The sequence below is a fragment of the Macaca mulatta genome, chromosome 5 (assembly GCF_049350105.2).
Source record: "Macaca mulatta isolate MMU2019108-1 chromosome 5, T2T-MMU8v2.0, whole genome shotgun sequence".
Taxonomy (NCBI): Eukaryota; Metazoa; Chordata; class Mammalia; order Primates; family Cercopithecidae; genus Macaca; species Macaca mulatta.
Window position 1 is genome coordinate 59,569,717 of NC_133410.1, and position 21,556 is coordinate 59,591,272.

At 37.1% G+C, this 21,556-nt stretch overlaps 1 protein-coding gene across 9 annotated transcripts in view; it reads right to left on the bottom strand.

Annotated features, from left to right (window-relative positions):
* MTHFD2L (methylenetetrahydrofolate dehydrogenase (NADP+ dependent) 2 like) overlaps positions 1-21,556 on the bottom strand; it is a 186,183-nt gene that overhangs the window by 76,556 nt on the left and 88,071 nt on the right. For all 9 annotated transcript variants that reach the window (XR_013417179.1, XR_013417180.1, XM_078001754.1 and 6 more), the window contains 1 exon segment: positions 218-310. Coding sequence is in view for 7 of the 9 variants with exons in the window: in XM_078001754.1 (XP_077857880.1) it covers positions 218-310 (93 nt within the window). In the remaining 2 variants the exon portion in view is untranslated.

The window sequence follows — 21,556 nt, forward strand, 5'->3', positions numbered from 1 at the left end:
ATCCCAAAAGCTGTTTGGGTTTTCCATAATGAAGTAACAAATGCTAACATAGGCACAATGGACTGATACAATGATTGCCAAGAGACACAATCCAATCAACAGAAGTTAGTCATACATACACCTTACTCTCTCAAAAAGCTTTCAAACATGTCAGCATTTAGGACAGGAATTATTCTGCTGATGACATTCCAAAAAATAACAGTCACTAAGGACTTACCTGCAGCAACTATGATAATATCTGCCAGCTGCGTATGAATCTTCAGTTGTTCTTTGGGGGTGTATCTGTGAGCTATTGTCACAGTTGCATCACCTGGAATACAGAAAAATTTCTATCAATGATTACTGAACTTTTAAAAATTTTACAAATGCTCTAAACCTATAAGAGTTTCCCTTATTTCCTAAGAGTAGAAAAGATACTTTGACATGACTAAATCACATTGAGCACAAAAGCTAGACCAGAAAACCAAGAGGAACCAAAATATTGTACCCTTCAATTAAATGAAAGGAAAATCAAATGAGACCAAATCAGGGTAAGTGCCGATCATCATCGGAGAGCTATGAGTAGAGTCCCTGAAACAAAGAGTTTGAAAATTCTGTGTTGACTGGTTAATACATTAGGATACGGGATACTCACTGTCTTCATAATGACAGGCAAACAAATACTAAAAGCAACAAGATAAGTGAACAAAAAATGGGAAAATATATTATGGGAGCATAACTGAGAGATTAATTGTCTTGAGAAGGTGTCTAGGAAGGATTCCTAAAGGAGGAAATACATTTTTTAGGTCTTAATGCATGAGCAGAAGTATTCCAATCAGGTAAGGAAGAAAAAGGCATTCCAAGCTAAAGAATAGTAGGAAAAAACTAACCAACTTTGAAAGTGGGTATTTAGAATATAGCGAAATTTTTTGTCATAGGTTAAGGTACATCACAGGAAGTTTTTATATGAAAACCTTAAGGAAGTGATGAATGAACAAGAGAGGCAAGAGACTCCAATATTTAAAGTGTGGGCCATGAAAGGGGAGTGAGGGAAAGTTGGTGGTAAAGAGCAGTCAAGAGGACTTCTGGTAAGAATATGGCTAAGACTGCATCTTATCTTCTGGAAGATGTGCAAATGCTACACAGTTAACCAAAACAACAAAAGTTACATGATCACCATTTTTAGAAAAACTGGAAGACCTAATTTCTACAGACTCCAAAAACATGTTAAGAGTTACCAAAAGCAACAATTAGTAGATACCATACAGGGAGAAAGGCATCTAAGAAATGAGGAGAATGACAACAAGGCCGGCAGTGGCATATCTCTGAAATTGACTGCAAAAATACACTTCTATGAAAAGTTTATCCCAAAGTGCAAAAAAATATAGCTTTCCTAATTGGGGCAGTGAGAAAAGAAATAAAGACAGAAGAGACTTCCGGGACCCAGTATAGTTTAGAGTGGGTGGGAACACATTTACATAGAGGGGCTATTTTAGAAGAAAGCAATCTGACTCTGTGAAAGTAATAAAGGAGTCAGAAGGCTGCACAGGACCTCCTCTAACCCCCAGCAGAAGTGTCCTGTAAATAGTAGATCTAAAAACATCCAACTCATTCAATGATGAGTAATAAAAATGGATGTGACACAGCATCAACAAAAGGATAGTATGTAAGGGCAAACCCAGGGGAATTTGGGGAGTGATGAAGCTGTTCTGATTCTAGTGGTGTTAGACTAATTAATTTAATAGATGACTATATGCATTTGTCTAAATTAATGAAACTGCACACCAAAAAGAGTAAATTTTACCATATGCAAATTTTAAAAAATTCAATAAAAAGATACATTTAAAAAGTGTCAGAACCAAGACAAAAGGCAAAATAAAGATAAAAAAATTTAAGAACTTAGCAATGTACCAATAAACTCAAAAAATGGCATGGAAAAGTTGAACATTATGACCAAATATTATACAAAAATACTTATTTATTTATTTTTATGTGTTTTTAACTTTTATTTTAAGTTCAAGGGTACATGTGCAAGTTGGCTATATAGGTAAGCTCATGTCACGAGGGTTTATTGTACAGATTATTTCATCACTAAAGTATGAAGCCTAGTACCCATTAATTAGTTTTCCTAATTCCCTCCCTCCTCCCAACCTCCACCCACCAGTAAGCCTCAGTGTCTGTTGTTCCCCTCTCTGGGTCCATCTGCCCTCATCATTTAGCTCCTACTTATAAGTGACAGCATGCAGTATTTGGATTTCTGTTCCTGCATTAATTTGCTAAAGATAATGGCCATCCACGTTCCTGTAAAGGATGTGAGCTCATTCTTTTTTTATGGCTGCATAGTATTCCATGGTGTGTGTGTGTGTGTGTGTGTGTGTGTGTGTGTGTAGTGTGTGTGTATATATACACAAACACACCACATTTTCTTTATCTAGTCTACCATTAATGGGCATTTAGGTTGATTTCATGTCTTTGTGACTGTGAATAGTGCTGCAATGAATGTGTGTATGTGTCTATGATAGAACAATTTATATTCCTTTGGGTGTATGCCCAGGAATGGGATTGCTGGGTCCAACGGTAGTTCTGTTTTTAGGTCTCTGAAGAATTACCCTGCTGTTTTCCACAAGGGTTGAACTAATTTACACTCCCACCAATGGTGTATAAACATTCTTTTTCTTCCACGACCTCGCCAAAATCTGTTATTTTTTAACTTTTTAAATAATAGTCATTCTGATTGGTGTGAGATGATGGCATCTCATTGTGTATCTACAAGTGATTCATGTAAAAAAATGATAGTAAAGGATTTTATAGCCAGTCAAATCTGCCTCCAAGATTAAAAGTTGCAAACAATTTTGAAAATGCAAGAACTCAGGAAATATTGTTCCCATAAGTATTTCCTAAGGAACATGCTAAAAGACACGGTTTACTTAATCAAAATATGTCTGAGGAAACTAGCAAAAGGACTGCTGAACGTTTTGATTATAATTATAGGACCAAGACTTTAAAAAAGTGTGAGGATTGGGGTGACAGACTGCTATGGTTTGAATGTTTGTCCTCTCCCAAACTCATGTTGAAATGGAATTGCAATCTAACAATATTAAGAGGTGAAACCTTTAAGAGGTGATTAGGACACCAGTCCTCTGCCCTCATGAATGGATTCATGCTGTTATTGCAGGAGTGAGTTCCTTCTAAATGAACAAGTTCAGCCCACTTCTGTCTTGCTCTTGCCCTCTCTTTCCATTCTGCCTTCCATCATGAGATGATGCAGTAAGAAGGCCCTCACCAGATGCTGGCACCTTGATCTTGGACTTTCAACCTCTGTAACTGTTCAGAAATAAATTTCTATTCTTCATAAATTACCCAGTCTGTGATAATCTGCTATGGCAGAACAAAACAGACTAAAATGCAGACAAATGTAAATGGTCTTTGCTTTCACTATGCAGAAATAATGCAACTAACAAAATTAGAATGAGAAAGGGCAAAGATGAGAAAGTTTGTTGATTCCCTAATATATAATAATAGGAATCAACAAATGTTTAAAAGCTGACCAACCAGATAATAAAAGTATAAGAATATTTAAGAGTATAAAGTAAAAAATTAAAAAATATATTTTCAAATAATTTTTACTGCCAAATAGCAGGTCGGAGACAAAAGAAATGGAATGAGGGGAGAAAATAAAAAATTTTATCATTTATTTATTTTACTAGAGTATCAGTAGCCACCCTATAAATAAATAGAGAATTAAGAGTACTATATAATGTTGTAATTATTAAGGTAAGGAAAACCTTCTTAAATATTTTTTAAATGCACAAAGAAAAAAATTGTAAAAAAAAAAAAAACAATAAACAGAACAGAAAATAATAATAGTTGTACCATATATACTTATCTTAAAAACAAATATAAATTTCCCTAAGTCATTTATGTAAAAGAACGATATTTTCAAATTGACTTACAAAGCCAAATCTAATTATATGTTTTGCTAATTCTATACAATATATATTATACACATAAAACAAAGTTATTCAGAATTCAGAAATGTTGAAAGCAAACATGTAGCAGGAAAATGCCAAAAAATAATGCTTTTTGTCAAACAAAAAGTCAGCACTAAATAAAACAAAGAAGCACATATTATAAAGTAAAAGAGTGATTCAAATAAAGATAGAAAAATAATAAATACATAAGAAAAAGAAATAGAATTCTTATAAGCAGAAATTACAGGAGATACATATAGAAACAAAATATATTGTATTTGTTTAATTTATTTTTGAATAACTTTCTCCGTTCATGACAGATCAAGGCTACAGAAAATGTCAATAACTTAGCGAATGACAGATATATGACTATATCAAACGCAGAAAATAATACATTTTCTTCTCATGCAAATGGTATAAACTTGGTTACAAAGAAAATTTAATACCAAAAAGTAATAATTAGATAGACTATAATTTTATTTGATTACAACTCAACAAAATTATAATTATTGACAAAATCGGAAAAAATATCCTTCATAAAGAGACCCTTCTATTGGAAGATTTTAAAAATTCTATTTTAAATAATTATTGGGTCAAAATTTAAAAAATTGCAAAAGTTTTAGAAAGATTTATAATGAAGACATTTCATATTAGATCCTATAAAGTAAATATAGAAATAAATATGTTAAAAAAATTGTGGACAAATTATTATATCAATAAAACAGAAATAATAAAATGAATCATTTAACTTCAGAAATTAAAGAACAATAAACAAATGAAACTAGAAAAAAACTATAAAAGTTAAAATGTATTTGAGAAATCTAAAAAACTAGACTACTATAAGAAACATTGAGATAATTCCATAAATTAATCAAGTAAAAATCAAATATACAGAAGTAAATTGCTTTCATATATAACATCTTAGAAAATACATTGTAAGAAAAGGCCCCATTATAATAGCAGTACAAAAGGTAAAATACTTAAAATAAGCTTAACAAAAAATGTGCAAAATCCATGTAGTAAAAGAAAATCTCCAGAATAATACCAAGATAAGACCAAGAAACTAGAAAGATAAACCATGTCCTTGGATAGGAATGTTTAATATCATAAAGATTAGAATTCTACCTATATTCATTACAAATATAATTAAAGTCCAATAAAAGTGGACTTTTGGAAGTATGTAATTTGATACTAAGTTTAATATGGAAAAATAAAAGATAATCAGGAAAACTTTGAAAAGGAAGAACAATGAGAGGCAACTAGCAGCCTTTTTTATTTTAGTTGGTACCACCTTCTGCCCAGTTATTTACAGTAAAAGTCTAAAAGTCTCCTTGGTTATTCTCTTTCTTTCACTCACTATAAACCATCAAGAATGTCGAGTATACATTTACAACCACCTCAAGGTTATCAAAGTTATAAAACACCCACCCATCTCTGCTTTAGTCCTGGTCTCCTACATTTGAAAAGGTTCCTTAATACCTTAACAACTCACTCAAGTGTTCTCTAATTCCAAATGAGAGCCTCCCAAATCCCCACCAAAAAAAAAAAAAAATCAAAACCAAAATGAAACTGAAACTTCCCATTTCTATCGGTACTGATTATTTCATCAAGAAATTGACAGAGACATGAAATCCAGTGATTTGTACACACATATAAGTAACAATCTGTAAAATTTCAGGCAAAAGAAAAGTATATCAGGATAAATTTCAATCTGCATGGAAAATCCTTGTAGGTAATTTCATTCCCTTTTCAATACTATCAGGTTAACTTGATATTCCTCAGTGAGTTTGGCTGTTGATGTCTATGGAAACTTATCGAAGTCATATTTGAACTTGATTGATCAGAGTTTATGACTATACCAATACCAAACCACGGAAAGGCATTCAGCCTGTTATTTGGAAGACCTGATGATGAAGAGAGGTGAACCAAACAGCTAAAAGCAAATGTGTTCAAATAATACCTCAGACTCTTCTGACCTTTGCTGGTGAGCACCTGAATGCCTGTTCCTGGTCCTGACACCTAGCTTTCCTGTTAAACCTATTCTTATTTAACTCATCTTCCTTGGCATGTGAAAATTCTTGTCATTCCTATATTCAATTCTTATTGTCCATTAATTTTCTTCAACTAATCCTCTGGCTTGCTGCACCTATTTTTTTTCTGTCTTCTCAGCTTTTTCCCAATGGCAGCTAGTACTAGCAAGTCACAGCAGGTACTCAAGAATGATGCATATCTCTGACCTTCAGATGACTTTTTCTCATACTCTCAGTTATATCCTTCTAGAGTACATATGAGAACAGTGTGCGCTAGGGCCTCATTTTCTATCACACAGAACTAGATAAGCAGAGTCTATAAGTAACTATTTTGTGCCTAGTGTTTTATAATAAGTTTCTAAGACACAGGAAGAATAAAATACAGTTGTCCCTCAGTATCTGTCAGTATCTGGGAGGGACTGGTTCCAGGGCCCCTGATGCACTGGCAGATACTAAAATCCACAAATGCTCAAGTTTCTGATATAAAATAACATAGTATTTGCATCTAACCTATGCATACCCTCCCACATACTTTAAATCATCTTTAGATTACTTATTACTTAGGTATTATAAGTAATACCTAATACAATGTAAATGCTATGTAAACAGTTTTATACTATTTTTATATTATTTTTGTTGTTTTAATATTATTTTCTCTAAATATTTTTAATCATAGACAGTTGAATCCACAGATGTGGAACCCACAGATACAGAGGGCCTTCTGTACTTAGACTCTATCTTCTAGAATCTTAGAGTTTTCTTAGAAATAAATAATTAATAGAGAGACAAAATGTGTTTTTTTATTGTATAAAAATCTAGATTCAACCAAGAATTATCAACTAGGACCCACCTGAGCAGTTTTCTAGGCTATCATTACCTCTGTAGTTTATGCAAAAAAACATATTGTAGCAAACAGTTGTTAGTAATTAGCACAGAATGCCAATTTGAAGCAAATAATATTTGCTATTTAAAAAAAAAAAAAAGCTGGAACAAACAGCACAATGTGCTTCATTTGTTAGTATCATTTTTTTTTTAGGTGGGTGAGGGGGAGCTTGAAATTACCTTAATGAGGAATTCACTGTTCTTGGACATTTCTGGGCCATTCTCTACCTTCATTTATTCAATAATCAATAAATGATCCTATAAATCCCTTAAACAGGATTCTCTGGTTGTGTCTTGGCCGCGCCCTTGAAAAACTTGCATATACTTTTTCAGTGGCTCTCTAGCCTCACTCCGAGCAGAATGAAATAGTTATTTGCTGAGTAAACTAAAAAACCAGCCCCTATGGAACGTTCCTGGTAAGACTGGCAATGAGTAGCACTGTCCATGTGCCAGCTTTCAACTCTGGGTTCTGTGTCTTTTACTCCTATAGTAAGATGTTTTCCTCTGCAACTCTACAGCCATCACTGAAAACATGATTCTTCTGTTTTAATTATAGAAAGATTTCACAAGCATTCTAACTATTCTCTCTGGAAAATAATTCATTTTATTGAAGAATAAAGAACTAAAAATCATGACTAAAAAAAAATTTATAGAAAGCATACTAGAATCATGCTAGGCAACAAGAATACACAATTCTCTGTTATCATATGGAAAGCAGATACACAAATAAGAATCATAATACAGTGTGCTAGGCTTCATGTTAGAAGGAGGTAGAAGTTACAGTGTTGTCAAAAGCATCATTATTTACTCCATCTGAGAAGGGCATGGGGCAGCTGAAGGTGTCAGAGAAGACAGATTGTTAATGTGAGTACAGATTTGTTTTGCTTCTTCAATTCCCCTTTAAATATACTTTTGGTATCCTTTCCCATTGATAAAACTACTTTCCAGAAAAATATGAGGAGAGCATATTACTTAGTCTTGACTGTAAGAAATTTCTTCATTATAAGAGCTAAAGTCTACCTTTTTGCTGCTTCTATCATGATTCTAGATCTGTCTTCAACAGAAACACAAAATAAGTCTCAACTTCCTCTCCCATGAGGCAAATCTTCAAACATCTGCCTGATCCTGAATCAGGAGGTAAAGCAAAACGGCAAACCAATCTGAGCTAGAACCTCACATGTAGAGTTTTGTTTTGTCTCTTTCTCGGGATAAGGAGAATCTGAGTCATTCCCAATATATTAGTTCATGTCATGGTCTGGTTTAAAGGAGAAATCAGTGAGAGAAAATCACAGGAAGGAAAACTCAGTAATCATGCACAGAACAGCAATGGAAAAAAACAAGCCTGAGTTCTGTTTTAGACAAATGAAGCCAAAAATTCTAGATTTGAATATTTCTTGATCTCTGCAAGCTACTACTGCAACTTTAAGCAATGAATAAATAAATTATAAAAACAAACTAAAAATAAGCTTTCTACTATAGACATTAAATGCAATTTTGGTAAGGTGGTCAGGGGCAACCTGAGGTGACATTTGGACAAAAACCTGAAGGAAGTAACTTGGGGAAAAAAGTATTCCAGGAAGAAAGGAAATCAGGTGCAAAGACACTGAGACATGAGCACATAAGACATATTCCAGGAAAGCAGATATGGTGGGGCAGTGGGCAGTGATGGGGCATGAGAATGCTAGGAAGTGATTTAGGAGATACAGCCCAGGGACAGACCATATAAGGTCTTGCATATCATGGTAAGGAACCTGGATGTTATTCTGGTGTCATGTTGTGATGGGTGTTACAGGAAGACATGGGTGATCAAGACCTACCATGTGGAAAACAGACTGTGAATGAAAGATGGGACAAGGGTGGATGAAGGGAAACTAGTTCATAAATATTTCAGTGTTCCAAGTGAGAAACAGAAGTTGTCTCAACTAGGATCTTATTAGTCCAGGTGGTGATATCACAGGCATATTTTACACAGATTGCTAATGTTAGACAAAGGATGTGAGAGAAAGAGAGAAGTCAAGGATTGACTGATCAATCAGAAAAATTGATGGTACCACTCATTAAGATGGGGAAAACTAAGGGGAGTAAAATTATGAGTGAAGGTTTGCATATAAGATTGAAATGGGTATTAGCCATGCAACTGGAGTTCTCAAGTGCTTCATGGTTATATGGGTCTAAAGCATACAGGAGACAGAAATGATATTTAAAGCCATAGGGCTGCAAAGGCCCACTGAGGGACTGGCTATGAATAAAAAAAGTCCTGGTGTCATTCCAATGTTTCCTTGAGAAATCATTCTCAACACTGACCACACTGGGATTTTTCCATGGAGTCTTCTAAAATATACTTGCTGACACTCAGGTTCTACTTCTAATGATTCTGATTTAATTTTTATCTGTGTTGGGCATAGGCAGTTCTATTTTTAAAGCCTCCTGATGATTCTAGTGGGCAGCTAAGCTTGAGAACTACTGGTTTAAAAGTTGGGAGGCAAAGAATGTCCCAGAAACGGAAAATGAGAAGAAATGTTTAGTGAGGTAAGAGTAATGCTGCCAATAATAGCTTTAATCTATGCTTAAATGATAAAAGAAATTACCCTATAAAATGTGGCCCTTTTGTTAACTTAACAAGCATTTTATGAATATTATTCAATTTATTTTATAGTTTTCTGTTTATAAAATCCCTCAGGAGAAATACTTTTTTAGTTTTAATGTTAGAAAAGTGTTTTATTTTTATTGAGCACATGTTTATTTTTAATCTTAAAGACAATTCATTGGATAACTGTCATTTATTTTCCTGCTAACAAGTTCTCAGGATAAAATTAGTGACCCAATCATAGCACATCTAGTTTAAACTCAATTAAATAAATTCACCAAACATACATTCAGCACCATTATATAAAATGCAGTGTGCTTGGCAGTAGGAATATATTCATGCAGACCTAATAATATGCCTATCTTTAGTAGAAGTTTTTGGCTCTACTTTTAGTTCCAGCCCTCCCCTCCCCTTTTTCTTCACTATTCTCATTTGCATTGTGTTTTAAACATTGCTATGTGCTCATGAGGGTGGAATTTTTAGTTTTAAGTTAAGAACAGTAACAAGAAGGTAACTGGCAAGATGGCTGAATAGGAGCAGCTCCAGTCTGCAGCTCCCAGCGAGATCAATGCAGAAGGTGGGTGATTTCTGCATTTCCAACTGAGATACCTGGCTCATCTCATTGGGACAGGTTAGACAGTGGGTTCAGCCTACAGAGGTGAGCTGAAGCAGGGTGGGGTGTCATCTCACCCAGGAAGCACAAGGGGTCGAGGAATTCCCTTCCCTAACCAAGGGAAGCTATGAGAAACTGTGATGTGAGGGACGGTGCATTCCAGCCCAGGTACTATGCTTTTCCCACAGTCTTTGCAACCTGCAGACCAGGAGATTCCCCCAGGTGCCTACACCACCAGGGCCCTGAGTTTCAAGCACAAAATCGGGCGGCCGTTTGGGCAGTCACCAAGCTAGCTGCAGGAGTTTTTTTCTCATATCCCAGTGTCGCTTGGAATGCCAGCAAGACAGAACCGTTCACTCTGCAGGGGCTGAAGCCAGGGAGCCAAGTGGTCTAGTTCAACAGATCCCATCCCACAGAGCACAGCAAGCTAAGATCCACTAGCTTGAAATTCTCACTGCCAGCAAAGCAGTCTGAAGTTGACCTGGGATACTCGAGCTTGTTCAGGATGGCAGGGGGGCATTCTGTCATTACTGAGGCTTAAGTAGGCAGTTTCCCCTCACAGTGTAAACAAAGCCACAGGGAAGTTCGACTGAGATGGAGCCAACAAAGCTGCTGTTGCCAGACTGTCTCACTGGATTCCTCCTCACTGGGCAGGGCATCTCTGAAAGAAAGGCAGCAGCCCCTGTCAGGGGCTTATAGATAAAACTCTCATTCCCTGGGACAGAGCACCTGGGGGAAGGGGTGACTGTGGGTGCGGCTTCAGCAGACTTAAACATTCCTGCCTGCCAGCTCTTAAGAGAGTAGTGGATCTCCCAGCATAGCATTCGAGCTCTGCTAAAGGACAGACTGCCTCCTCAAGTGGATCCCTGACCCTCGTGCCTCCTGACTGGGAGACACCTCCCAGCAGGGGTCGATAGACACCTCATACAGGAGAGCTCTGGCTGGCATCTAGCGGGGGCCCCTCTGGGATGAAGCTTCTAGAGGAAAGAACAGGCAGCAATCTTTGATGTTCTGCAGCCTCCACTGGTGATACCCAGGCAAAGAGGGATTGGAGTGGACTTTCAGCAAACTCCAGTAGACCTGCAGCAGAGGGGCCTGTTAGAAGGAAAACTACCAAACAGAAAGGAGTAGCACCAACATCAACAAAAAGGACGTCCACACAAAAACCCTATCCGAAGGTCACCAACATCAAAGACCAAAGGTAAATAAGTTCACAAAGATGAGGAAAAACCAGCGCAAAAAGGCTGAAAATTCCAAAAACAAGAACGCCTCTTCTACTCCAAAGGATCACAACCCCTCACCACCAAGGGAACAAAACTAGATGAAGGATGAGTTTGACGAATTGACAGAAGTAGGCTTCAGAAGGTGGGTAATAACAAACTCCTCTGAGCTAAAGGAGCATGTTCTAACCCAATGTAAGGAAGACAAGAACCTTGAAAAGGGGTTACAGGAATTGCTAACTAGAATAACCAATTTAGGGATGAACATAAATGACCTGATGGAGCTGAAAAACACGGCACGAGAACTTTGTGAACCATACACAAGAATCAATAGCAGATTGATCAAGCAGAAGAAAGGATATCAGAGATTAAAGATCAACTTAATTAAATAAAGCAAGAACACAAGATTAGAGAAAAAAGAATGAAAAGGAATTGGCTGGGCGCGGTGGCTCAAGCCTGTAATCCCAGCACTTTGGGAGGCCGAGATGGGCGGATCACGAGGTCAGGAGATCGAGACCATCCTGGCTAACACGGTGAAACCCCGTCTCTAATAAAAAATACAAAAAAACTAGCCGGGCGAGGTGGCAGGCGCCTGTAGTCCTGGCTACTCGGGAGGCTGAGGCAGGAGAATGGTGTGAACCCGGGAGGCGGAGCTTGCAGTGAGCTGAGATCTGGCCACTGCACTCCAGCCTGGGTGGCAGAGCGAGACTCCGTCTCAAAAAAAAAAAAAAAAAGAAAAAAAAAAAGAAAAGGAAGGAACAAAACCTCTAAGAAATATGGGACTATGTGAAAAGACCAAACCTATGTTTGACTGCTATACCTAAAAGTGGCAGGGAGAATGGAACCAAGTTGGAAAACACTCTTCAGAATATTATCCAGGAGAACTTCCCCACCCTAGCAAGACAGGCCAACATTCAAATTCAGGAAACACAGAGAACACCACAAAGATACTCCAAGAGAAGAGCAATACCAAGACACATAACCATCACATTCAACAAGGTTAAAATGAAGGAAAAAATGTTAAGGGCAGCCAGAGAGAAATGTTGGGTTACCCACAAAGGCACAAAGGGAAGCCCATCAGACTAACAACAGATCTCTCTGCAGAAACACTATAGGCCAGAAGAGAGTAGGGGCAAATATTCAACATTCTTAAAGAAAAAAAATTTCAATCCAGAATTTCATACCCAGCCAAACTAAGCTTCATAAGAGAAGAAGAAATAAAATCCTTTACAGACAAGTAAATGCTGAGAGATTTTGTCACCACCAGGCTTGCCTTACAAGAGCTCCTGAAGAAAGCACTAAATATGGAAAGTAAAAACCAATATCACCCACTGCAAAAACATACCAAATTGTAAAGACCATCAACACTATGAAGAAATAGCATCAACTAATGGGCAAAATAACCAGCTAGCATCATAATGACAGGATCTAATTCACATATAACAATATTAAACTTAAATGTAAAAGGGTTAAATGCCCCAATTAAAAGGCACAGACTGGCAAATTGGATAAAGAGTCAAGACCCATCAGTGTGCTGCATTCAGGAGACCCATCTCATGTGCAAATTCCACACACTAGAAAAAGAGGGACTCCTCCCTAATTCATTTTATGAGGCCGGCATCATCCTGATACCAAAACCTGGCAGAGACACAACAAAAAAAGAAAATTTCATGCCAACATCCCTGATAAATATCAATGTGAAAGTTCTCAGTAAAATACTGGCAAACCAAATCCAACAGCACATGAAAAAGCTTATCCAGCACAATCAAGTTGGCTTCATCAATGGGATGCAAGGCTGGTTCAATATATGCGAATCAACAAACAGAATCCATCACATAAACAGAACCAAAGACAAAAACCACATGATTATCTCAATAGATGCAGAAAAGGCCTTCAATAAAATTCAGCATGACTTCATGCTAAAAACTCTCAATAAACTAGATATTGATGGAACACATCTCAAAATAATAAGAGCTATTTATGACAAACCCACAGTCAATATCATACTGATTGGGCAAAAGCTGGAAACATTCCCCTTGAAAACTGGCACAAGACAAGGATGCCCTCTCTCACCATTCCCACTGAATATAATATTATAAGTTCTGGCCAGGGAAATCAGGCAAGAGAAAAAAAAATAAAGGGTATTCAAATAGGAAGAGAGGAAGTCAAATTGTCTCTGTTTGCAGATGACGTGATTATATATTTAGAAAACCCTATCACCTCAGCCCCAAATCTCCTTAAGCTGATAAGCAACTTCAGCAAAGTCTCAGGATACAAAATCAATGTGAAAAAATAACAAGTATTCCTATACACCAATAATAGACAAACAACCAAATAATGAGCGAACTCCCATTGACTATTGCTACAAAGAGAATGAAATACCTAGGAATACAACTTAAAGGGATATGAAGGACCTCTTCAAGGAGAACTACAAACCACTGCTCAAGGAAATAAGAGAGGACACAAACAAATGGAAAAATATTCCATGCTCATAGATAGGAAGAATCAATATCATGAAAATGGCCATACTGCCCAAAGTAATTTAAAGATTCAATGCTATCCCCATCAAGCTATCACTGACTTTCTTCACAAAATTAGACAAAAAAATATTTCATATGGAACCAACAAAAAGCCCGTATAGCCAAGACAATCCTAAGCAAAAAGAACAAAGCTAGAGGCATCATACTACATGTCTTCAAACTATACTACAAGGCCACAGTAATCAAAACAGCATGGTACTGGTACCAAAACAGATATATAGACCAATGGAACAGAACAGAGGCCTCAGAAATAACGCCACACATCTACAACCATCTGATCTGTGACAAACCTGACCAAAAAAAAAAAAAGTAATAGGGAAAGGATTCCCTATTTAATCAATGGTGTTGGGAAAACTGGCTAGCCATATGCAGAAAACTGAAACTGGAATCTTTCCTTACACCTCATACAAAAATTAACTCAAGATGGATTAAAGACTTAAACATAAGGCCTAAAACCATAAAAGCCCTAGAAGAAAACCTAGGCAATACCATTCAGGACATAGGCGTGGGCAAAGTCTTCGTGACTGAAACACCAAAAGCAATGGCAACAAGAGCCAAAACAGAAAAATGGGATCTAATTAAACTAACGAGCTTCTCCACAGCAAAAGACACTGTCATCAGAGTGAACAGGCAACCTACAGAATGGGAGATTTTGCAATCTATCCATCTGACAAAGGGCTAATATACAGAATCTACAAGAAACTTAAACAACTTTACAAGAAAGAAAAAACAACCCCATCAAAAAGTGGGTGAAGTATATGAACAGACACTTCTCAAAAGAAGACATTTATGTGGCCAAAAAACATTTTTTAAAAGTTCACCATCACTAGTCATTAGAGAAATGCAAATCAAAACCATAATGAGATACCAATCTCACACCAGTTAGAATGGAGATCATTACAAAGTCAGGAAACAACAGATACTGGAGAGGATGTGGAGAAATAGAAACGTTTTTACACTGTTGGTGGGAGTGTAAATTAGTTCAACCATTGTGGAAGACAGTGTGGCGATTCCCCAAGGATCTAGGACCAGAAATACCATTTGACCCAGCAATCCCATTACTGGGCATATACCCAAAGGATTATAAATCATTCTGTTATAAAGACACATGCACACATATATTTATTGCAGCATTACTCATAACAGCAAAGACTTGGAACCAACCCAAATGCCCATCAATGATATACTCGATAAAGAAAATGTGGCACATATACACCATGGAATACTATGCAGCCATAAAAAGGAATGAGTTCATGTTCTTTGCAGGGACATGGATGAAGCTAGAAACCATCATTCTCAGCAAACTAACACAGGAACAGAAAACCAAACACCACATGTTCCCACTCATAAGTGGGAGTTGAACAATGAGAACACATGTACACACGGAGGGAAACATCACACACCAGGGCCTGTTGGGTGGTGGGGGGCAAGGTGAGGGATAACATTAGGAGAAATACCTAATGTAGATGACGGGTTAATGGGTGCAGCAAACCACCATGGCACATGTACACCTATGTAAGAAACCTGCATGTTCTGCACATGTATCCCAGAACTTAAAGGGTGTTTTTGTATTGTTTTGTTTTTTGTTTTTTAATGTCAGGCTTTTGGCCTCACTCTCCCTGTGCAAACCAGTAAAAGGTCTAGGATTTGTGAGCTGTCCTTGCCCCCACTTGTTTTGTTTTGATACATGTTTTCTAATAATCCAGTTTATCTCTTTTCCCCTGCAGGCCATCAAACTCTAAACGGTCATGCAACTGGAGCCTCATACAATGGTCTCTTCTGCTGGGGACCCTTAGATAAGCTTCTGAGGCAGACTGGACTGACATTTCCTCAAAACAGCACCCCCTGTCAGCAGCAAGCAGTTAAGATCAGTCTTTGCCCTTATCACTATCCTTATTCTAACGGCAGTTAGATGTACTTTAGAGGGGGAAATGAATCAGCCAAGCAAAAAGGGCTCCTTGGAGAACCTCTTACTGGGTGGCGCTCTGGGGGAATGGGTTGGAGCCATGGAAGTTCATGTCGTTTGCAGATGGGAGGAGTCTGGCCTCTTCTTTTCCTGGGTGGTAACTTGGGATTCAACTGGTGAGATTTGGGCCTGTTAACAGGAATCCTTCTCACTTTGCTGAGTTTTTCCTTTTCACTCAGTAAATTCCATTTTTCTCACCCTTTTATGTGTCCACAAACCTAATTTTTCCTGGTTGTGTGACAAGAACTTGGCTTTTAGCTGAATTAAGAAAAATGTCCTACAATACTATGAAGTCATGGAGAAAGAGAGGAATTGAAAGAAAAAGATTTGGACTCCACTCTCCATTTAAAATAAGCTTTACTGTTCTTTTCAACAGTGTAATAGTCCCAGTTGTCTGATAATAATACGTAATTTCCAGGTGCAGTGCTGTGCAGATACTAAATGGCTGAATTTAGAAGACACTGAAAATGAAACAGTGCTTCTATTATTCAATTTAGAAAATGAGAATAGAACTATCATTTGGTCTTTTCTACAGTCTTCCACTACCCAAATTCAAATATGTAATGCAGTAAAGTCTAATCAACGTAGAGACATCACAGAACATAATATCCCCAACATCTTTTCCTTCTAAGCTGGGGGTAGTGGGATGAGAGTGGCAGAGACTAAATACTTGCCATCCCCGGCCCCAGTTAGACAATGGTTCCTTCCTCAGAGGCAGTAAACATCCCACTCCACTCCACTGCCAATAAGACTAAGAGTGTCAGTCTCAGTGGTGTGATCACTTTGCATGACTCCTGCATTCCTAGGCGTTCCTATTTGGCTCCTCTCTTTGAAACCTAAAAGAGCTTGGCCCAACCTGCCACCAGGCTGAGCTTAATCACGCATACCACTCACATCACGTTGCACTGCCTCAAGCTTCCACTACTGTATTATTATGTCCTGTAGGTGGGAGATAAAACTTCCAGGCTGGGGAAAAAAAAAAAAAAAACTTTTTCACAACTGGGGTTAATTCTCACAAAGGGAAGGCATTCAACTGGCAAAAATTATTGTCATGTTCCATTTAGATAGGGTGCCTCTTGAAGAAAAACTACCTGAGATAGAGTAAGTTGCTGTAGCAGCACAGCTCGAGTGTGAAAACTGAATGCCAATGCAGAGGCAGTGCCTTCAGAAAACACTCACTGCAAAGATGAATCCTGATGATTCAGACTGTCAACTTCTGGAGAGGCAGGACTAAGTCTTTTTCTGTGGGATGCAGCTGTATCACACAGTGTTTCCCAGAGAATAAGTACTAGATGAGTACTGGCTGGATGAAATCAAGAACACCAGACTCACTGGACTCTAAGCAAAACCAGGTGGTTGCTGGCCCTGTCAAAATACTCTTTAAAAATGAGCCAGCATCAATGTTACTCCAATGATGCCAGAACTTTTTAGTCAAAGGAGCAGCATACAATTCCATGTTGTGGCTAATTAAGGAAATCTCACCTAATTAGATGACATGTCCTACTTAGAAATAAAAGTATGCCGAGAGAAACTTACTCTAAGAATATGAGGGTTGGTGCGGTGGCTCACGTCTGTAATCTCAACATTTTGAGAGGTTGAGGCAGGCAGATTGCTTGAGCTCAGGAGTTCGAGACCAGCCTGGGCAACATAAGGAGACCCCATCTCTACAAAAAATACAAACAATTATCTGGGTGCGGTGGTGTGCGCCTGTGGTCCCAACAACTGTGCTCCCAACAGGAGGATCACTTGTGCCCAGGAAGTTGAGGCTGCAGTGAGCCGTGATCATGCCATTAACTGCAGTCTGGGTGACAGAGTGAGGCCCTGTCTCAAAAATAAAAATTCAAAATTAAAATAAAAGTATTAGAAATAAAATCTGATTCTATATCCTCTCATGACAGTTAGTAACCATAATGCCTTGATCATTATGGCACTTTGTAATCTTGAAGGGAAAAAAAATGTTTTAGAGAAATTGGAGACTTTCTTACTTCCCCATTTTAAATCTAAAAATAAAGACACTATGCTAAAACCAACGGTATTCAGTTTTCATTCTGAAAGAAAGTGAAACTGGTAGATGGCTACATACAAAGAAGTAAAAAAAAAAAAAAAAAAAAATGCAACTGGGCAGCTTAACTTTAAAATGTATTTTCAACTTCTTTTTCTTTCTCTTGGGTTTCAAGATACAACCTTGAGGAAAACTGCAGAAGCCTTTACTTAGCCTTAAAAAAGACTCCACATCTCTCCCTTTCTCATGGTATATCCTCCCTTCATATCTATCTAACCATATGCTAATATCTAATTATGTGCCTTCTTAGAAATCCCAGGAGCTAATCTTGAGACAGATAGACCAAGTCTGGAGACCCAGCCGCAAAATTCCAGAGGTTACTTCAAGGCTGCTAGTTAACAATCCAGTCATTGTTGAAATGACATCAGCCCATGTTCCAGCTGGACTGGGACCCAAGTTAGCCATCAGAACAAGACACATAGACATTTACTCTGCCCAATTCTTGCATGCCTGCTTTATCAAGTTTTCCCTTTTTAAATCTCTGCCTTCCACCACCACCCCACCCCAAATCAGAGCAGTTACTTTGGATAGGAATCTGGCGGCTTCTCTCTCTTTTTTTTTTTTTTTTTTTTTTTTTTTTTACTAGCTTTGGTTAATAAAGTTACTGTCTTTCTACAAGGTCTTGCTATTGTTAATCGGACTATACAAGCAGAGAGCATCTGGACTTGTGTTTGATTACAAATATACAATGATCTATAGGTGGTCACAATGGTACTCAAACATTCTAATAATTAGTGGAGCTCATTCTCTTTATGTTACCTTAATTAGCCATGAGTTTTGAGAAGCACATAGAATGTTTACTTGGGGATGCCAAATTTTATTTTGTGCCACTGACTATATAAAATTTAAATTACCCATACTTGTATATCATATCCCCTTGCTCCCCCATCACCACCACCAAGACTATAGCACTAGGAGGACAGGAACCATCTCTCACCTACTCTTTATAAGCTACATAGCAGCTAAAGTGCTACATCCTCTGCAAAGCCTTCTGTGACAGTCTGTTCTCACCAGAAGGTAACTCCTTCCTTGCCTCCTTGTTGTATTGAGTGTCAGCACTACCCCTTTACTTTAAGATTTTAGCACATTCTCACTCCGCTAAATATTTCAAGCCCTTGGGGAATTAAAAAAAAAAATACTCAAAAAACAGCTAGGATCCATGTCCTTAATAACAAAACTAAAAGCTAGCCATAGGTAGACACATATTAATCGAGCTAAATTACAGTATGGCCATTTTTCTTCTAGTACAATTACCTTTGGCTTTAAGACAAAAATGAATCATTAGCGTTCTGCATGTCTTCTGGCAAAGAAATAAATACACAGTGTGAGCTGAATGCTCAACATTGTGTCATTAGAACAAGTTCTATAGATATGCATTTGCCGAGTTAATCCTCCTTCATTATCTTCATTAGCTAACAATGCACATGGAGTCACTGCCCATAATTATTGCCCTAACAGACATGCATGTTTGAAATATTAACTTTCCCACAGACTCCAAACCTTCAGTAAGCAGCTCTCAATGATTCATTACATTAATAATATATGTCATCATACTCCTCTTAAATATGCATGAGATTAAAAACCACCCATGTTGCAAATCTTCCAATATCATTTTTAGTATAATTTGTTACCTTTTAGATACTGTAATTCTAACGGCAACCAGGTACCACTATAATAAAGGTAAGTTTAATTATCTGGTTTCTAAGTAACCAGTATTATAACTTATTCCACTTTTATTCCATTTTAACATGCATTCAAATGAGAATATTTCATAACACAAAGTATAATACTTTTTAAAGTATATATGATTTTATCCTATAATTCTTTCCCCAGAGGTCACTGCCACCATGAATTTGTGTTTATCTTTCTAATGCTTCCTTTACTGCTTTTACTGCATATGTATGTATCTATAAATAAATCACAGATGATAAAAAATAAAGTAATATGTTTAATTCACAGGATAACCTAGTTTAAAATTGCATATAAAAGAGGTAAATTAATTTTGATAGGTATTTTATAGACAAATATATAATTCAAGATTGAAATTTATCAAGAAATTAGCATGCAATATATTGATGCCTATTAAAAATACATTGTAAAGTAATATTTGGATAGTTATGATGTCCTATTTCTAATCAAATACATTATAAACTTTTATAAATTTTGAGTTTATTCAATCTTTTACAGAAAAGATCAGATATGATCCAAAAAATGCAAATACAAAATCCACCAGAAGAGAATAAAATTCAAATAAAGGTAAAAATCACATCATTAATCTCAGATCATGTTACTTCACACACCATTGTTAGAACAGCTACAGATTATTATTGACTTAACTGTAATAATAGTAATAATGGTAATTGCCACAGTTACGTGCACCAATAGCTTATTTAACTTACTATATGTTAGGCACAGTAATTAGTAATTTACATTAATATTTCATTTACTTTTCACAATAACCAAGTTGAGATATTAATATTATTGACATTTTATAGATGAGGAAAGGGGAGGCCTACAGAGATTAAATGACTTGCTCAAGGTCACAGGGTTTGATAATGGAGGGGGTTTGACTCCATGTCTATCCTCTTAACTACAAAGTCAGAATCCAGCTCCCCAGAATGCCTGTTGCCTTGCATGGCCTTAGATGAGTCCTTTAAATTCTCTAAAGCTCATTTCCTTTAGCTGTAAAATGGGAATAACATTAATACATGCTAGAATTACTGAGAATTAATTAGGATGGTTTAAGAGAAAGTACTGAGCAAATCACGGAGCAATACACTGTTGCTTGTCAAGTTACAGATAAAAACAACGTTGCAAATGGAAAAAAAAAAAAAAAAAACCCTGCAAATTGGCTCTTGGTCAAAATTTTCCAAGAAGAAATAGTTTACTTAGGTAAACATTAATGATTGTTTTATTTTGTGATATGACTGGAGCAGGAATCTCACCCAAATCTCACTTTCAATTGTAATCCCCAGTGTTGGAGGTGGGGCCTGGTGGTAGTTAACTGGATCATGGGAGCACTTTCTCATGATTTAACACCATCTCCCTTGGTGCTGTTGTTGCAACAGTGAGTTCTCATGATATCTGGTTGTTTAAAAGTGTACGGCACCTCCCTCTTCTCTTCTTCCTGCTCCAGCCATAAGAAATACTGGCTTCCCCTTTGCCTTCTGCCACAATTATACACTCCCTGAGGCCTTCATAAAGGCCAAGGAGATGCCTCCAAGCTTCTGGTACAGACTGCAGAACTGTGAGCAAATTAAGCATCTTTTCTTTAGAAACTACCCAGTCTTAGGTATGTCTTTACAGTCATGTGAGAACAGACTAATGCACCTTGCTTAGGTAAGACACAGAAATTATTACATAAAGGCAAATAGGAATCAATATCTTTATTATACAGAGAGAGAGAAAGAGATAAGCAACAATAGACTAAGCTGGAAGTGAACAGTGAAACTAGGAATGCAACTTTGGAGATGTGTACCATGAAAACTGTCATACCACTGGATTTGGGCTATCTAAGAGCTCTTCAAAACTAAGGCTTTTTAAAGTTATCTGGAGTCATTATCAAGTCTTAATTTACTGTGATTCATATACATATATGTATTGATTTCTGGCAATATTTAGCTCTTTAGGCATAGAAAGGGAAAATAATATTCAAAAGTGTCATCATCATTTTAGATGTTATTACTGGGATTATTTTTCTACAGGG